We start from the raw sequence: 17892 nt of genomic DNA on the forward strand, positions 1-17892 counted from the left end.
TTTTGAAGCATACACAATGGCCATAGCAACATTTATCTTCTGAGTCCCCTGCTTATATATTTCACAGTCAGCAACTTTATCATTTTATCTTACACATACTTGGCTTTCCACAGTATCAACACAAATCATTTTCTGTTGCTTTGTTTCCTGAAAATAGTTAAGCAACCGTATAAGACTCATAGGAAACTAATGAGTCACATAACGGAAAGCATTTACTAATGTGACTTTTGTCTCAGTTGCCAAGTAGTCTGAGTTTGTTTCCATGGTAACCCATCAGTATAACAAACTCACAAACTAACTTGGCCAATTTTTTTTGTTAGTTTGTGTAGTCTGGATAGCTTTCTGACAGCTCTGTGTGCGCATGTGTGTGTGTGCATTAAAGATTACCACAAAAAAATTCTGAGTAATTGCCTTAGGCACACAAAAATCTTTTTATTTGGATAAATTGTTTCAAACTCCAGGGCTATTATTTTGATAGTACAAAATCTAAATGAATATTTAAATTAACATTTATTTCTACTTGAGTTCCAGTTGAGAAAGAGCATAGTCAGGAATATCTTAGGCTTATAAATTTTAAAAATTCATTTACAATATTGGTCGTTTGAAATATGTATAATCATAGGAGAATCTGCTAGAAACAAGGCAAGGATAAATGAAATTAGGACCACATCCTGGGGGATGAGGACTGAATAAGATGATGGAGGAGGCCAACTCAGCCAGTTCCTGCCAGCCCCTTCCCTGGGTGGCAGTGCTCTAGGGCAGCGAATGGTGGACACTGACACTATTCAGGGGAACAAGTCAGGCCAGGTCATACATGATACCAGGCTTTCACCTGGAGGCTATCAGGGAAAGATTCCTAGAGGGGGTAATGACTAATCTAAATGCGTTAGAATTAAACTGGTGAATGTGGTAGTTGAAAGGGTGAGTAGATAGTATACGAGGGGAAAAAAACATCATGAACAAAGGCATACAAATGAGAAATAGTGTGAAGTAAATAGAGAATGACAATCAGTACGAGACAGAAAGGGTCAAGTGATGAGACTAAAGATAGGCACCTAATCATGCAGATGCTGTGTTAAGGAGATTAGACCTAATCTGAGATGGGAAAGCAGTGAAGGATTTTAAACAGAGGACCGACATTGCCAAATTTGTATTTCAGAAGGAGCTCTCTGGTAGCATGAGGAAGGTAGGTTTGAGTGGGGGCCATTTAGGAAACTGTTGCCATATTCCAGGGAAGAACTGTTGAGGGAAGGAATTAGCGTAGTGGAGCTAGACACAGGAAAGAGTTTGATTTATGAATAGTTGTGAAGTAATATAGGGCGGAATTGGTAGCTGGGACTGTTCATTTGTGGCCTATGAATTTATGTGTTCAGTCCACAAATATTTATTGAGTGTTTACTGTGGTTGACAGTGTATTGTCCAGAGTGTTATACAAGTTCTTATTCTCTGCCTTCATCATTTTGGGGTTTCTCCTCCAATAAGGATTCTTTATTGTGACACATTGTGAGTTAATAGATGAGTACACTTTTCATATCCCAGTTCATCCCAATCTGATCTCTTGGCTCATTAGACTTTCTTACTCTCACATAAGAACATGTTCCAGTCCTAGCTCATATGTCAGTCTGCTACTTGGGAGGCAATAGTCATGTGTCTAGACAGTCTCTTAATCCCTGGCAAGTAGGCCTTGAGTTTATTTGTGACTTCATTGGGTGAGACTATACAAGTCATGAAAAATATGATTAGGTTCCAAAGCATTTCATTCAAACAGTAATTTTTTTAGCTTTATTGAGGTATAATTGGCAAATTTAAATTTATATTTGAGGTGTACAACTTGATGTTTTGATATATGTATATGTTGTGAAGTGACTGCCATAATCAAGCTAATTAACATATCCATCACCTCACAGGTACACTTAAGATCTACTCTCTTAGCAGATTTCAAGTATACAGTATAGTAGCGTTAACTGTAGTCACCATGCTATATATTAGATCTCGAGAACTTATTTATCTTGCCTAACTGAAGTCTATATGCCTTGACCAACATTTTCCCATTTCCCCCACTTCCTAACCCTGGCAACCTCAATTCTACTCTGCTTCTGTGACTTTGACTGTTTTAGATTCCACATGTAAATGAGATCATGCAGTGTTTGTCTTTCTATGTCTAGCTTATTTCACTTTGTATAATGCCCTCCAGATCCATACATGGTATCACATTTCCTTTTTTATGATGGACTAATATTCATATGTATCTATATATGTATATATTTTTCACATTTTCTTATCCATTCATCTGTTGACAGACACTTAAGTTGTTTCTATATCTTGGCTGTTGTGAATAATGCTGCAGTAAACATGGGAATGCAGCTATGTCTTCAAGATACTGATTTCATTTCCTGTGCATGTATACCTAGAAGTGGGATTGCTGGATTGTATGATAATTCTGTTTTTTAAAATTAATTTTTATTGGAGTATAGTTGCTTTACAATGTTTTGTAAGTTTCTACTGTACAGCAAAATGAATCAGTTATGCATATACATATATCCCCTATACATATACATATATTTCATTCTTCTGCATTTGGATAACCAGTTTTGCCAGCACCACTCTCCTTTCTTCATGTGTGTTCTTGGCACCCTTGTCAAAAATCAGTTGAGTGTACATAGGTGGATTTATTTCTGGGCACTCTGTTCTGTTCAATTGGTCTATATTTGTTTGTATGCCAATACCATACTGTTCTGATTACTGTGGCTTTGTAATACATTTTATTTTATTTTTTGTTTGTTTTTCAAAACGACTTATTGTGTCATATTTGGTACCTTATATTTGACAACAAAAAGGAAATTACATCTGTAACTGCAGGAAAAAGAAGCTGGTCTGTTATTGAAAAAAAAAATCTTGGGCACTTTAAAAATTACAAAGTCTCGGGCTTGCCTGAAACAACTGAGCAAGAAATATATTCTTAGAAGTGTAGGGCTTCAAGTATTACGATACATCAGTAATACATTTTAAAATCAGGAAATGTGATGCCTCCAGCTTTGTTCTTCTTCCTCAAGATAGCTTTGGCTATTCAGGGTCTTTTGTGGTTACATGTGAATTTTAGGATTGTTTTTTCTGTTTCTGTAAAGAATGCCTTGGTATTTTTGTAGGATTGCATTGAATCTGTAGATCACTTTTGGAAGTACAGACATTTTAAGAATATTAATTCTTCCAGTCTATTAACACAGGCTATCTTTCCACTGTGTCTTCATTAATTTTCATTATCAATGTTTTGTAATTTACAGTTTAAAAAGTTTTTAACTTTTTGGTTAAGTTTATTCCTAAGTAGTTTATTCTTTTTGTTGCTATTGCAAATGAGATTGTTTCCTTAATTTCCTTTTTGGGTAGTTCATTGCTCGTGTGTAGAAAATACCCTGATTTTTTTTAATGTTGATTATTTATCCTGCACCTTCACTGAATCCATTTATTAGTTCTAATCTTTTTTTGTTGTTGAGTCTTCAGGGTTTTCTACACATGTGATCATGTCACCTGCAGGTAAAGATAATTCTACTTCTTCTTTCTAATTTGGGTGCTTTTTATTTCTTTTTCTTATCTAACTGCTCTGGCCAGGATTTCCAGTACTATGTTGAATAGAAGTGTTGAGAGTGAGCTTTCTGGCCTTGTAGTAGATCTTAGAGGAAAAGCTTTCAGTTTTTCCCCATTGATTATGATATTAGCTGTGGGCTTTTCATATATGGTCCTTACTGTGTTCAGGTAAGTTCCTGCTACACCTATTTTGTTGAGTCTTTATCATGAATAGATATTGAATTTTGTCAGATGCTTTTTCTGCATCTATTGAGATGGCCATGTGGTTTTTATCTTTCATTCTGTTACTGTGGTATATATATAACATTGATTTTGCATATGTTTATCCTTTTAATATTTTGTTAAATTCAGTTTGCTAGTATTTTATTGAGAATTTTTTGCATCTATCTTTGTTGGGGATATTGGCCTGCAATTTTATTTTCTTGTGGTATTTTTGTCTGGCTTTGGTATCAGGATGCTGCTGCTTATAAAATGAGTTTTAAAGTGTTCCCTCTTTTCTGTTTTTGGGAAAAGTTTAAGGATTGGTATTTTTTGAGCATTTGGCAGAATTCACCCGTGAAGCTAGCTGGTCCTGGGCTTTTTTTTTTTGTGGAGAGGTTTTTGATTACTGATTCAATCTCCTTATTTTTTATTGGTCTGTTCAGGTTTTCTTTTTCTTCTTGATTGTTTGGTAAGGAATTTATCGATTTCTTCTGGGTTGTCCAATATGTTGGCATGTGATTGCCATAATAGCCCCTTATGGTCCTTTTTATTTCTGAAGCATCTGTTGTAATATCTCTACTTGCATTCTGATTTTGAGTCTTCTCTCTTTTTTCAAATTTATCTAGCGAAGTGTTTGTTGATTTTGTTTACTTTTTAAATACCCAACTCTTGTTTTTGTTGATTTATTTCTATTGTTTTTCTATCCTTTATTTGATATATGTCCTCTGTAATCTTTATTATTTCCTTCACTCTTCTGATTTGGGGCTTAGTTTCTTCTTTTTCTAGTTTTGAGGTATACAGCTAGGTTTATTTGAGAGCTTTCTTTTGTAATGGAAGTGTTTATTGCTATAAACTTAGTATGCTTTTGGTGCAATCCATAAGTTTTAGTATGTTGTGGTTTTGTTTTTATTTGTCTTGAGATATTTTTATAATTCCATTTTGATTTCCTCTTTGAACTAATGGTTGTTCGGGAATATGTTGTATAGTTTCCACATATTTATGAATTTCTCCCAACTTCTTACTATTATTGGTATCTAGTTTCATGCCATTGTGGCTGGAAAAGAAATTTGGAGTGATTTAGATCTGATGAAATTTGTTGACTTCTTGATCCTGAGGAATGTTCTGTGTGTACTTGAGAAAAACATGCATTCTTCTGCTGATAGAAAGTTCTGTATATGTCTGCTGGGTTCATTAGGCCCATAATGTTGTCCAGTTCTGTTTCCTTACTGATTTTATGTCTAGATAATCTAATCATTATAGTGAGTGAAATATTGAAGTCTCCTGGCAGGAGAAGGCCTTTACCTGCCAAAACCAGTCTGTAAAGACTGGAAGAGGTGTATTCTCTTTCAGATGCACCATGCAAGGCTATGTGGATCACAAAGAATCAGGTAAACATGATATCACCAAAGGAACTTAATAAATCTAGTACCAACTGAGGTGCAGGCCTGCCTTCTCAAAGCAGCCCTCCTTAGTTTTGGGGCTCCATCAGAGTGCACAGCCTCCTACCTGGAACCCAGGACTCCCACAAAGCCACTTTTGTTTGTGAATGTCTGTTTCTGTGAAAGGATGAGGGCTAGGAACCTCTTACTCTGTCTCGCTTCATACAGTAATTTTAAATGAGGGGAACAGGACTCTGGGATTCCTGGAGCACTTACCATGATGTGAATAACATTAGAATTCTACAGATTCCTTTATTTGGGAGTGATTAGTCCTAGGCTGTATCAATTAGGATTTGGTTCAGTTGCATATAACAAAGCCCCAAATAAGCATTTTAAATAATAAGGTTTATATATTACTAATAAGAAAAAAAAATCAAATTGTACACTGTAAATGTATGCAGTTTGTTATATGTCAATTATATCTCAATAAAAGTTCTTGAAAATAAATAAATAAATAAGTTTTAAGTTTGGAGGAAGACAGGGCTACATGATTATTGGGACCCATCTTCTGTTTCTGTGCACCATCATCATCACATTGCTTTTCCTCAAGGTAGCTTTATGGTCCAAGGTGGCTATTGACACCCTAACCTTTGTCATTACAGTTTTCTAGGCAGAGGAAGGAAGAAACGAGAAAAGGTGAAAGTTCATGTCTTAGCTATCTTTCTTTTCTTGTGCCTTTCCAGAAGTCACACCGAATGACTTCCATTTATATCATTATTGTACTTAATCCTGTGGCCACCCCAAGCTGCAAGGAAGAATGGGAAAATGCAGCCTTTTAACTGTACACATTGCCATTCTGAATAAAATCAGGTTTCTATTTTTAAAGAAGAGAGGAGAGTGGATACTGGATAAGCAGCTGGCAATCTCTATCACATATGCACCTGGGCAATCCATTGACTAGTTTAGCTAACTAGGTAAGCTGTTGGGTAACCAGCCTACTGGTGAGTACCATTATGGACAGAGGTCAGAGGCCTAAAGCCTCTTCTAGAAACTACGAGTACTAGGTGGAGATTGCTAGTAAATTAGTAGATATATTGATTCAGTGACTAAAGCAGGAGACTTTACATTTATGTATTCTCGGTATATACATAGTAAAGGCCATAAAAGTAAAAAGAAAAGGAAACTAGGGACAGAGACATAGTCACAGAAGTAGAAAGGGACTAGAGTATTTCAAGAATGTATAAGAGGGACTTTCTAGGTGGCGCAGTGGTTGAGAATCCGCCTGCCAGTGCAGGGGACACGGGTTCGAGCCCTGCTCTGGGAAGATTCCACATGCCACGGAGCAACTAAGCCTGTGCGCCACAACTATTGAGCCTGTGCTCTGGAGCCCGTGAGCCACAACTATTGAGCCCGTGTGCCGCAACTATTGAGCCCGTGTGCCGCAACTATTGAAGCCCACGCGCCTAGAGCCTGTGCTCCACAATAAGAGAAGCCACTACAATGAGGAGCCTGCACAACTCAATGAAGAGTAGCCCCCACTCGCAGCAACTAGAGAAAGCCCATGTGCAGCAACAAAGACTCAACGCAGCCAATAAATAAAATAAATAAATTTATTTTTAAAAAAAAAAGAATGTATAAGAGGAGTTAACCACGATAATAAAAAAGAACTCATTGGATTTGGCAGTTAATTGCTCACTGGTAAGCAGTTTCATTGGCGTAGTGGAGGATAGAAGCCTGACTGAGGGCATGCAAAAGTAACTGAGAGGTGAGGAAATGGAAGGAAAATGTCTACACTGCAGACAGGTCTTCAAATTCCAGTTCCAAACAAGTCACTTACTTTCCACATTTCTTTTATCTATAAAATGGAGCTAATAGTACCTTCCTCATGAAGTTGTTTTGAGGACTGAGTTAATACATGTAAAGTATTTATAACAATGCCTGTTGTATAATAAGCACTCAGTAAATGCTGTCATTGTTGTCAACATCATCTTCAAAGAGCTTGGATCTGAAGGGAAAGAGAGTGCTAATAAGTAGATGGGAACATAGGGTTATAGAAGTGTATTCTTTTCCCTTAAGTTTTAACATCATACCCTTTATGAAAACTTATTCTTCACCTCTATTCTACACTATAATGTCAATTATCTACCTGTATTTGTAATGGTAAAGTTTTTTACTCTCTCGTTTCTTCCCAAGTCTACCAGACTTAATGTTGTCTTCCTCCACTCTCTAGCCAAACTAGATCAATGTTTCTGTAAATACTCCCTGCCTACTTGTGTATGTTTTTAAGAGAAACCACCCACATATGAAGTTTGTGTGGTTTCTTTTATTTTTATTACTCAGGCCAAAACTGCCCTCCATTTGTGGTAGTATATACCATTTGGTATATAAAGGCTGCTACATTATAGGGTGTTTTAAACTAGGTAAAAATCTAAAGATGCGTTTCTGTAATTAGTATTGCTGAGGAATTGTTTCACAAATGAATGAAAAGTAACAGAATACAAAGCAAAGTTTTAGGGTTTTGCACTGAGTATTAATGGATTTTTTTATACTTATGACATAATTTCTAGAATAATTGGCTGAAAAACATTTTAAGATACCATTTAATTTTCATGTATTAGCCAGTGAAGAAGGTTCTTGGGGTTTTTCTTAAGCAATTAGAAAAAAATGGCTTGCAATGTTGTATACTTTTGTTCCCATTTTCACATTATTCAATACTTGACAACTTTTTTAATTTGGTTTTTATTTTAACCAAGTTATAAATGCATATAGTTTATTTTTTTGTTTTGTTTTGCTTTTTTTTGGCCACACCTTGCAGCATGCAAGACCTTAGTTCCCTGACCAGGGATCGAACCCATGGCCCCCTGCATTGGGAGTGTGGAGTCTTAATCTCTGGACCACCAGGGAAGTCCCTAAATGCACATAGTTTAGAGTCTAAGTTCTACAAGGCATATTGTGGAAAACTTCAGCCCCCAACCACCTCCCTATTTTTCACATGGTCTGACAGGGAAGGAGCAAGGGAATAAATACACCAAATTCTCTCTTCTCCTGCCCTCCATCTTTCTATTGTTTGTCCCTTTAGCACATTCAGAGGCAGAGGGCAGGGGAGCCTGGTTGATATAGTCCATAAAGGCCAGCCTCCTGGGCCATGGCAAAGGGTAGAGTGGATCTGCAAGAACAGAGTATCAAGTCCAGTAGTTTTGATTTCCATGAGTACTTTTTAGTTTTCTGTATGTTCCTTTTTTGTTTGTTTGTTTGTTTTTAATTTAACAGCATCCTGTTCCTGTATGGTAGATATACTTTCTTTCTCTCTGAGAGTCTTTTCTTCTTCCAGCATAGACTTTGTTTCATTCAAGTTACTTTTTGCTATTCACTGGTCTCTTTCACTTTAAGAAACTTTCTTTGAGTGTCTGCTCATTTTAACTATGAAGCATTAAAAGTGGGTTAGAAGCTTTGTGCATATGGAGGGTGCACATTGACTCAGGTTTTCACTGTAGATTGTTTTGTTAGGAACCCTCGACATCCATCTCATTTTCTTTGGGGCTGGTTGGATTCCCCAGGGAATATTCTTTCCACATCTTGAAGAATATGCCCCTGGCTCCAGCATTCTGAGGAGCCAGGTTAAGGGAAGAAGACTGGAGGTCTCAGCATTCATTAAGTCATCTTTCATCCCCCTCCCCACAATATGGTCATGCTATCATGCCATTTTCAATACCTGCCCTCAGATCAGGTGTTTCAGAGATCCCTTTGTTTTTCCTTGTCAGGAGAATGACCTCAGTCTTCTGCAGGAGTCAGAGGATCTGAGGTTCTGTTTCTAAAACAGTGTTCAATCAATCTTTCTGCCTTTTGCCCTTCCTTCATTTTACTTCAAGATCAATTTTAGATTCCTGCTCTTGGTTTTCACTGTTACCAGCTTAAGGTTCAGCTTTCTTCAGTTTGCCTAATCAGTTATCACTTGTCTGTCACTGGACACTTTTTTTTTTTTTTTTTGGTCTTCTGTCTGGTTCTCTTTGTCCTTGTGTGACGGTGACTTTAAAATTTTTTTTTAATTTAGAAGGTTTTGGGGAGGGAGCAGAGGCTAATATAGGTACCCAAACTGCCATCCTTAATCAGAAGTTTTAATGTAATTTTATCATAAAAGTAAAATAACAGGTTTGTTTAATGTTATTTCTGGTTCTTGATCATTATATCAGTGGTCTCAGTGACAGGAACAACAAAGTGCCTTGAAGCTCAGCATACTCCTGAGGAGTCCAGGAGTACTGGGACATTGGTATATCTACATACCTTTTTTGGGAAGCTCCAGAGGCCACGGCTGACACCTTGATCAAGTCTTGAGGCCAAGAGATGTTGAGAGGAAAACAACAATAAAAAAAAATCTGGTTTTATTTTTTCTTGCTTGTTATTCTCATTATTATTCACTGATTTTTTTTTTAATTCGCTTATTTTTGAATATACAGGTTAGCTACTGCTCATCTTACTGTGAGTACCTCAGGTTGACTGACAAATTCCTTCAGACCTATCCTTTGCCAAACAACTCTCCATCTTCCTGTGTTGTGACTGCACAGATAAATTGCACCCCTGCTGGATTGCTAGGGAAACTCCCCTAAGAACACATATACATCCTCTTCATATCATAATTTCTTAAATGACCTAAAGCTTCCTAATAAAAAAAAGCAAAACAAAGTTATTACAGTTAAACCTATGATAAAATACATGCCTTCCTCTCTGTTTGCATGTCTCTTTATATGTGTATAAGTAAACATACATGCACTCACCACACACAAACACATACTTGGTTTTTTGGTTTTTTTGTTTTTTTTTAAGAACTTTTATTGAGATACAGTTAACAGACAATAAACAGCATATATTTAGAGTGTACAATTTGGTATCCCAATCTCCCAATTCATTCCCCCCCAACCCTCCCCACTTTCCCCACTTGGTGTCTATATGTTTGTTCTCTACATCCATGTCTCTATTTCTGCCTTGCATTTCCTCTTTCATAGTTGTTAGCATTTGCCTTATGTATTGAGGTGCTCCTATATTGGGTGCATAGATATTTATAATTGTTATCTCCTCTTCTTGGATTGATCCCTTGACCTTTATGTAATGTCCTTTCTTATCTCTTGTAATATTTTTTATTTTAAAGTCTATTTTATCTGATATGAGTATTGCTACTCCAGCTTTCTTTTGATTTTCATTTGCATGGAATATCTTTCTCCATCCCCTCACTTTCAGTCTGTATGTGTCCCTAGGTCTGAAGTGAGTCTCCTGTAAGCAGCATATATATGGGTCTCGTTTTTGTATCCATTCTGCCAGTCTGTGTCTTTTGGTTGGGGCATTTAGTTCATTTACATTCAAGGTAATTATCGATATGTATATTTCTAGTACCATTTTCTTAATTGTTTTGTTTTTGTTTTTGTAGGTTCTTTCCTTCTCTTAAGTTTCCCGCTTAGAGAAGTTCCCTTAGCATTTGTTGTAGGGCTGGTTTAGTGGTGCTGAATTCTCTTAGCTGTTGCTTATCTGTAAAGCTTTTGATTTCTCCATTGAATCTGAATGAGATCCTTGCTGGGTAGAGTATTCTTGGTTGTAGGTTCTTCCCTTTCATCACTTGAAATATATCGTGCCACTCCCTTCTGGCTTGCAGAGTTTCTGCTGAGAAATCAGCTGTTAACCTGATGGGAGTTCCCTTGTATGTTATTTGTTGTTTTTCCCTTGCTGCTTTTAATAACTTTTCTCTGTCTTTAATTTTTGTCAGTTTAACTACTATATGTCTTGGCGTGTTTCTCCTTGGGTTTATCCTGCCTGGGACTCTATGCGCTTCCTAGATTTGGGTAGCTATTTCCTTTCCCACGTTAGGGAAGTTTTCAACTATAATCTCTTCCAATATTTTCTCGGGTCCTTTCTCTCTCTCTTCTCCTTCTGGGACCCCTATAATGCGAGTGTTGGTGCGTTTAACATTGTCCCAGAGGTCTCTTAGGCTGTCTTCAGTTCTTTTCACTCTTTTTTCTATATTCTTTTCCACATCAGTGATTATCACCATTCTGTCTTCCAGGGCACTTATTCGCCCTTCTGCCTCAGTTAATCTGCTATTCGTTCCTTCTAGTGTATTTTTCATTTCAGTTATTGTGTTGCATATCTCTGTTTGTTTGCTCTTTAATTCTTCTAAGTCTTTGGTAAACTTTTCGATCTTTGCACCCAGTCTTTTTTCAAAGTCCTGGATCATCTTCACCATCATTATTCTGAATTCTTTTTCTGGAAGGGTGGTCTATCTCCTCTTCATTTACTTGTTTTTCTGGGGTTTTATCTTGTCCCTTCATCTGGTACAAAGTCCTCTGCTTTTTCATTTTCTCTATCTTTCTGTGGCTGTGGTTTTCAGTTCCACAAGAAGAAATACTGCTGATACTGCTTGGTACTGCTGTCTGCCCTCTTGTGGGGGAAGCTGTCTAGGAGGCTCGTGGGTGCTTCCTGATGGGAGGGACTGATGATGGGTAGGGCTGGGTGGGCGGAGCTCAATAAAACTTTAATCCGATTTGGTGGGTAGAGCTCAGTAAGACTTTAATCTGCTTGTCTGCTGATGGGTGGGGCTGTGTTCCCACCTTGTTGGTTGTTTGGCCTGAGGCTACCTAGCACTGGAGCTTACAGGCTCTTTGGTGGGGCTTATGGTGGACTCTGGGAGGGCTCACGCCAATGAGCACTTCCCAGAACCCCTGCCACCAGTGCCCCTGTCTCCTCGGTGAGCCACAGCTGCCCCCACCTCTGCAGGCAACCCTCCAACACCAGCAGGTAGGTCTGGTTCAGTCTCCTATGGGGTCACTGCTCCTTCCCCCTGGGTCCTGGTGAGCACACTTTTTTGTGTGCCCTCTGTTTCCCTCAGTCCTGTGGAGGCCCTGCAATCAAATCCCACTGGGTTTCAAAGTCTGATTCTCTGGGGGTTCCTCCTCCCATTGCTGGACCCCCAGGATGGGAAGCCTGACATGGGGCTCAGAACCCTCACTTTAGTGGGTGGGCTTCTGCAGTATAACTGTTCTCCAGCTTGTGAGTCACCCATCCAGCATTTATGGGATTTGATTTTAACACGATTGAGTCCCTCCTACCATCTCTTTGCGGCTTCTCCTTTGTCTCTGGATGTGGGGTGGCTTTTTTGGTGAGTTCCAGTGTCTTTCTGTTGATGATTGTTCAGCAGTTAGTTGTAATTCCGGTGCTCTTGCAAGAGGGAGTGAGCGCACGTCCTCCTATTCCACCATCTTGATCCTGTCTCCATACTTGGTTTTTAAATTATATTTGTATTTGCACTTCTTGTTCTTGGATTTCTGTGCAATGATGGAGAAATCCATAAAACCAATCCCCATCACATTCACTGTCCTCAGCCTTTATGTAAACTTACAACTTGCCCATCAACTACTATCATCCTATAGAAGTAACCTCATCTATTACTTTCCTGAGAAAATGAAAACTGTTTAACCTGGGCTCTCTTGCCTTTCCTTTTTGCTTTGTCCAGCTTTGTCTCTATTTTTGCCCACTGTCTTTCTTTTCTTCCAGTGTTAGAGGAATAATTATCCTTCCTTTCTGAGAGAATGGTAGAGGGAACAGCATGTACAGAGGCCTGGAAACTTGAAAGAGCAGAGTTGTTGGAAAAAATAGACAAGTGGACTTTTGAGTTAAATGAGCCTAGTTTGAATGCTAGTTATGCTACTTCCTACCTAAATGACCTAGAGTTAACTTCTCTTCTTGTACTTCAGTGTCCTTACCTATAAAGAGAGGATAATGCCAGCTACCTCCTAGCGTTGTTGTGACATTAAATAGCATGTGATAAACTATCCATAAATGGTAGCTGCTGTTGCTCTTATGGCTGAAATAGGAGTGAAACTATGACAGTAGTTCATTTTAGAATAAGCATTGTTTATATTTCTGTCTCTTACACTAACTACAAACTACAAGGGTGAGTCAAAAATTATCTGCACTCTGGCTGTAGAATTTATTTTAATTAACTTTTAGAAAAGACAAATACATCATTTTTCAACATAATCTCCTTGCTTTTCAATACACTTTGTCCACCTGTCAACAAGCTTTTGTATTCCCTCATTAAAAAATGTTTTAGGCTGAGCAATGAGCCACAAATGCATCGCTGTCTTCACTTCTTCATCAGAAATGAATCTTCGTCCCCGTAGGGCTGTTTTCAGGGGACCAAACAGGTGAAAGTGCGATGGAGCAGGAGGATGCTTTAACACCTCAAAACGAAGTTTTGCAGAATGTCGACAGTGTGGGCAGAAGTGTGAGGACGTGTATTGTCATGCAAGAACACAGCATCCTTGTATAGCAGCCCCCTGCATTTAATTCAAAGTTTAGGCTTCAGCACAAACTTTTTGAAACCTAAGTCTGTCATGGATTATTTCATAAGCAGAGCCATGGATGATTTGCAAATGATTTGCCACATAATCCACTGTCACTCTTCTGTTCGACAGAGTCATTTCACATGCATGCTCAATATTGTCATCAGCCGTGGATGTGGATGGGTATCTGGCTCCTTCTTGATGGCTAACACTTGTGTGACCTTCCCTGAACTTCTCTATCCATTCATACACACTTCTTCTCAACAAAACACTTTTCCATACTGCACACAAAGTCTTTGATAAATAACGGCACCAGGTACACCCTCAGGCTACAAAAAAATGAATCACTGCACACTGCTTTTCTTTCACACAAATCACAAGTGGGGCATCCATTTTTGCTCACACCACAGTTACAAATGAACTGATATAACACTTTCACACCTGCACAGCCGTGACTGGGGAGACAGTAGCCTTGCACGGAAAGCACTGATAAGACAGTGTGGCCAACAGAAGGTTTAATATAACCTGAGTACAGATGACTTTTGATTCACCCTCGTATAAGCGCTATAAGGTTAGAAACTGTCGTTCTGATCTTCATATTTTAATCACCTAGCACATTTCATCACATCTAATATAAACAAATCTCTATTGTGTGTTGCATGAATGAATAGTGAAGTGTCAGTTTACACTGATTAAATTGATAAGTAAATTCACTTTTTTTTCAGTTTCCTGTGGATAATCAAAACTTTCTAAAGATTTTCAGATCACATTGTTAGGAATTTGTTTTCTTCACGTTTCACTGTTTCCAAATACTGGCTTTTCACGTATCATGTTTGCATTATAATCTTGAGTGAAAGAGTGTATGTGCTCTTTAACATGTCATCAATACTAAATTAACTGGTTCTTTTTTTTTCCCCTTCAGGGAGGTGGTGCAAGCAAACTGTGTTCACTGGAGAAAGAAGTTCTCATTTATGTGCAAAATGAGTGCAAGTGCCACCACAGGCATCCTAGACCCTTGTATCTACAGAGTATCTGTGAGGAAGGTATAAAAACAGCCTATTGCTTCTCCCCTTTCAGAAACCATGATTGGTTCCATAGTCACTGACTCACTTTATTTAGCTCCACTTTATTGTTAGAACTGTTATATGTAATTTTGCTTCACACTTGCAGCAGAATTTAAATTACTATGACAGATGTGATGAGGAATCTGAAGTTATAAATTAAAATATTATTCAAGAACCTTCATCTCATCACTATACTTATAATTATTAATCTTATTTGTATTAGTTTGGGAGATATATGTCTATATCTCTTCTTTACTAGGCACTGTTTTCAGGGACTTTACATATTTTGTGTCTAATAACAACCTTGAAAATGTGTGTTATTTTTTCCATTTTCAGGAAAACCAAGGCTCAGAGAGGTTACTTGTCCAAATTCAATTAGCTAATAAATAACAAAGTAGGAACTCAAGCACAAATCTTTTTTTTTATATATTTCCTTTACACTTATTAAGTTGAAGCATATTACCAATAATCTAAAAAAATTGCAATCTCAGATTGTTTCAGATATATATATATATATATATGTATGATCCTATCTTTTCTGGGTGAAAAAGAGAAATCCATTAGGAATCCACTACTGGTAAATTAAACTACTGGCTTTAAAATGTCAACTTCATGTTTTACATTTTATATAAATTTTTTGAATTACCAAAATAATAACATATATATGTTAAGAAATTAAATAGAGAACTATTTAGAATGAAAAGCAAGAGTCCCTTGCCTCATTCTTTTCCACTACAGTTTTGCATCCTTCTCTATCGAATAAAAACTTGTATATTTAGCTTTTTTTGTTTTTTTTTTTAGTGAACTAATAGCACTCTGATGTATGTGATTATATTTTAGTTTCTCATATACTGCTTAATTTACTCAGTTAAAATATATCACAAGCACATACATACTGTGCTTTTATTTTAAGCCTTTAGTGGAAATAAACCTGTAAAATAGTCATTTGGAGCAGCAGTAGTTGAATTGAGCTTCTTTAAAGGAAGGATGGTGCTGTGAAGTGTACATGGCATCATATTGACCTGGGTTTGGATCCCAGATATATCATCTATTAACTGTGAAACCTTAGGCAGTTCTCCTGACTTTTAAAAAATCATTTTTCCTCATCCACATAAGGGTGTAATAACTTCCTTATGGAGTTATTGGGATTAGCCAAGATATAAGTAAATCATTCTGCCTTCTTCCCTTGCTACCTTAATTCCTGCTGTAGCTCTCATATTGCAACTTTTTCTAAATGGAGTTTAAACCATAATTTTTGAAAGATGATCTGTCTTTGAATTTTAAGAAAAAGAAAATATGTAACCAATTTATAGTAAAACATAGCTCAGATATCCTTTTTTTAACTTTTTTTTTTTTTTTTTTTTTTTTTTGCTGCTTAAGGTAGGGCTTATTCAACTGAAATAAACCAGTTCCTCAGACTATAATGGTTTGGTGTATTAGTTAAGGCATATATGATAAGCGGCTGAAACAGAGACCCAAATATATAATAGACAAAGGATCCAGAGCTGGTAGAGCAGCTCTGCCATGTTCACTGTATGGTGCCCATTTTTAGATCCAAGGAAGTTGCTCTAGTCTTGTTATATCTCCACCAGTGAGAAAGAAGAAAAAGCCACAAGCAAACAAATGCATTCCTTTTTAGAGTGTGACTCAAAAGTGGTGCTCATGGCTTTTGCTCATGTCCTACTGGTTAGAACTTAGTTACATGGTCACACCAAACTGAAAGAAAAGCTGTGAATGTAGTCTGTAGCTGAATGGCTGTCCGATTCCAACATTAAAGAAGGGGAAAATAGATATTGGTGAACCACTGGCATTCTTTTACCATGCTTGGTAAAGGGAAGTATTTACTGAACTTACTCTACCTTATCCTATGTAATTATTATTTAACAGTGAGAACCCATAAAGAAAAATTGGTAAAGACATCTGTATAAATATTTTCTGCATTGCAAAAAATACCTTAAGATAATAATGCTTAACCAAATATCTGGGCACCCCATGACCCAGTCAAGTTGACACAGAAAATTAACTCACAGACTTGAAAGTAAAAAAGCCCTTTGTTAGATTGCTAGGACTGCTGTAACAAAGCACCACATGCTGGGTGGCTTACAATAATTTATTGTCTCACAGTTCTGGAGGCCAGAAGTCCAAAATCAGGATGTCATCAGGGCCATGCTCCCTCTGAAGGCCATGTGTCTCTCCTAGTTTCCTAGCCTGAGACTTTCCTTGGCTTTAGCTGTCTCACTCCAGTTACAGGGCTGTCTTCTCCCCTTGAGTCTTTATATCATCTTCCCTCTGTGTGTATCTATGTTCAAATTTCCCATTTTTTATTAGGACACCAGTCATTTTGGATTAGGACTTAATTTTAACTTGATTACCTATGTGAAGACTCCCCTGTTTCCAAATAGGGCCATATTCTGAGATACTATGGGTTAAGATTACAGGCCCTAAGATTATAATAAACTGGGGGATTTATGCTTCTGAAATTAATGGACTGGCTAGTTACAGGCCAACCTTCCCTCTGAGAACAACCAGAAAAGCTAGACAAAATATTGAAAATAGCTGCTTGAAGGCATCAGAAGCTGCCTTCAGTAAGGATTTAAGAGGCTTAGAATCATAGTCCAGGGAATTGTAAAGAGATGAGCCTGACATTTGGCATTGCTCTTACCCTCAATGCATTTGCTAATTTGTAAGCAGTAGCTGGGGAGCTGAGCCAAAGCAGTGATGGAGAGGCTAAGAAGCTGAGCTGAGATTCTGGCAATTTTACAGGACTAAAGGGACAAAAATGGAGTCCAGGGCACACCAGCAGAAAGAGCCTTGGTAAATACCCCAAGCTTTTAGTTGGGGCTCCCTAAGAGTTTCAGCCTAGAAGGAGTATAGTAGCTATAGATTAACCCTTATAAAAACTGAAATTCAGCTTCTAGTCAGCTCAATCACTGCTTGGATGAAGGTTGGCTCAATCCCTGACCTTACTGTTTGCCAGAGGCAAATGTGTGTCTTCTCTGGAGAAGAATAACATTACTCTGAGCCTAAAATTATTTCCTCAAGTTGTCATGCACAAAAATTACCAAGCATACTAAAAGACATGACTACATGACCAAAAGGAAAAATAGATAATGAAAACAGACCCATGGAAGATATAGATTTGGAGAAGATCTAAGACAGACTTTTTATAGTAATGTAATTAGCTGCCAAATGGGAAATTAGAAAATTTGAAACTATTTAAAAAATCAAATTGAATTCTAGAACTGAAAAATACAGTAACTGAAATTTAAAGCTAAGTAGATGAAACTATATTTCAACAGATATATTTAGCAGCAGCTTTGTCACAACTGAAGAAAACTT

General features: G+C 37.5%; 1 protein-coding gene across 2 annotated transcripts in view; it reads left to right on the forward strand.

The window, feature by feature from the left end:
- EEIG2 (EEIG family member 2) overlaps positions 1-17892 on the forward strand; it is an 82654-nt gene that overhangs the window by 23511 nt on the left and 41251 nt on the right. For both annotated transcript variants that reach the window (XM_057721727.1, XM_057721819.1), the window contains exon 2: positions 14412-14532. In XM_057721727.1, coding sequence (XP_057577710.1) covers positions 14412-14532 — 121 coding nt within the window. The remainder of the gene's footprint in view (positions 1-14411; positions 14533-17892) is intronic.

Source organism: Hippopotamus amphibius, chromosome 1 (genome assembly GCF_030028045.1).
Source record: "Hippopotamus amphibius kiboko isolate mHipAmp2 chromosome 1, mHipAmp2.hap2, whole genome shotgun sequence".
Taxonomy (NCBI): Eukaryota; Metazoa; Chordata; class Mammalia; order Artiodactyla; family Hippopotamidae; genus Hippopotamus; species Hippopotamus amphibius.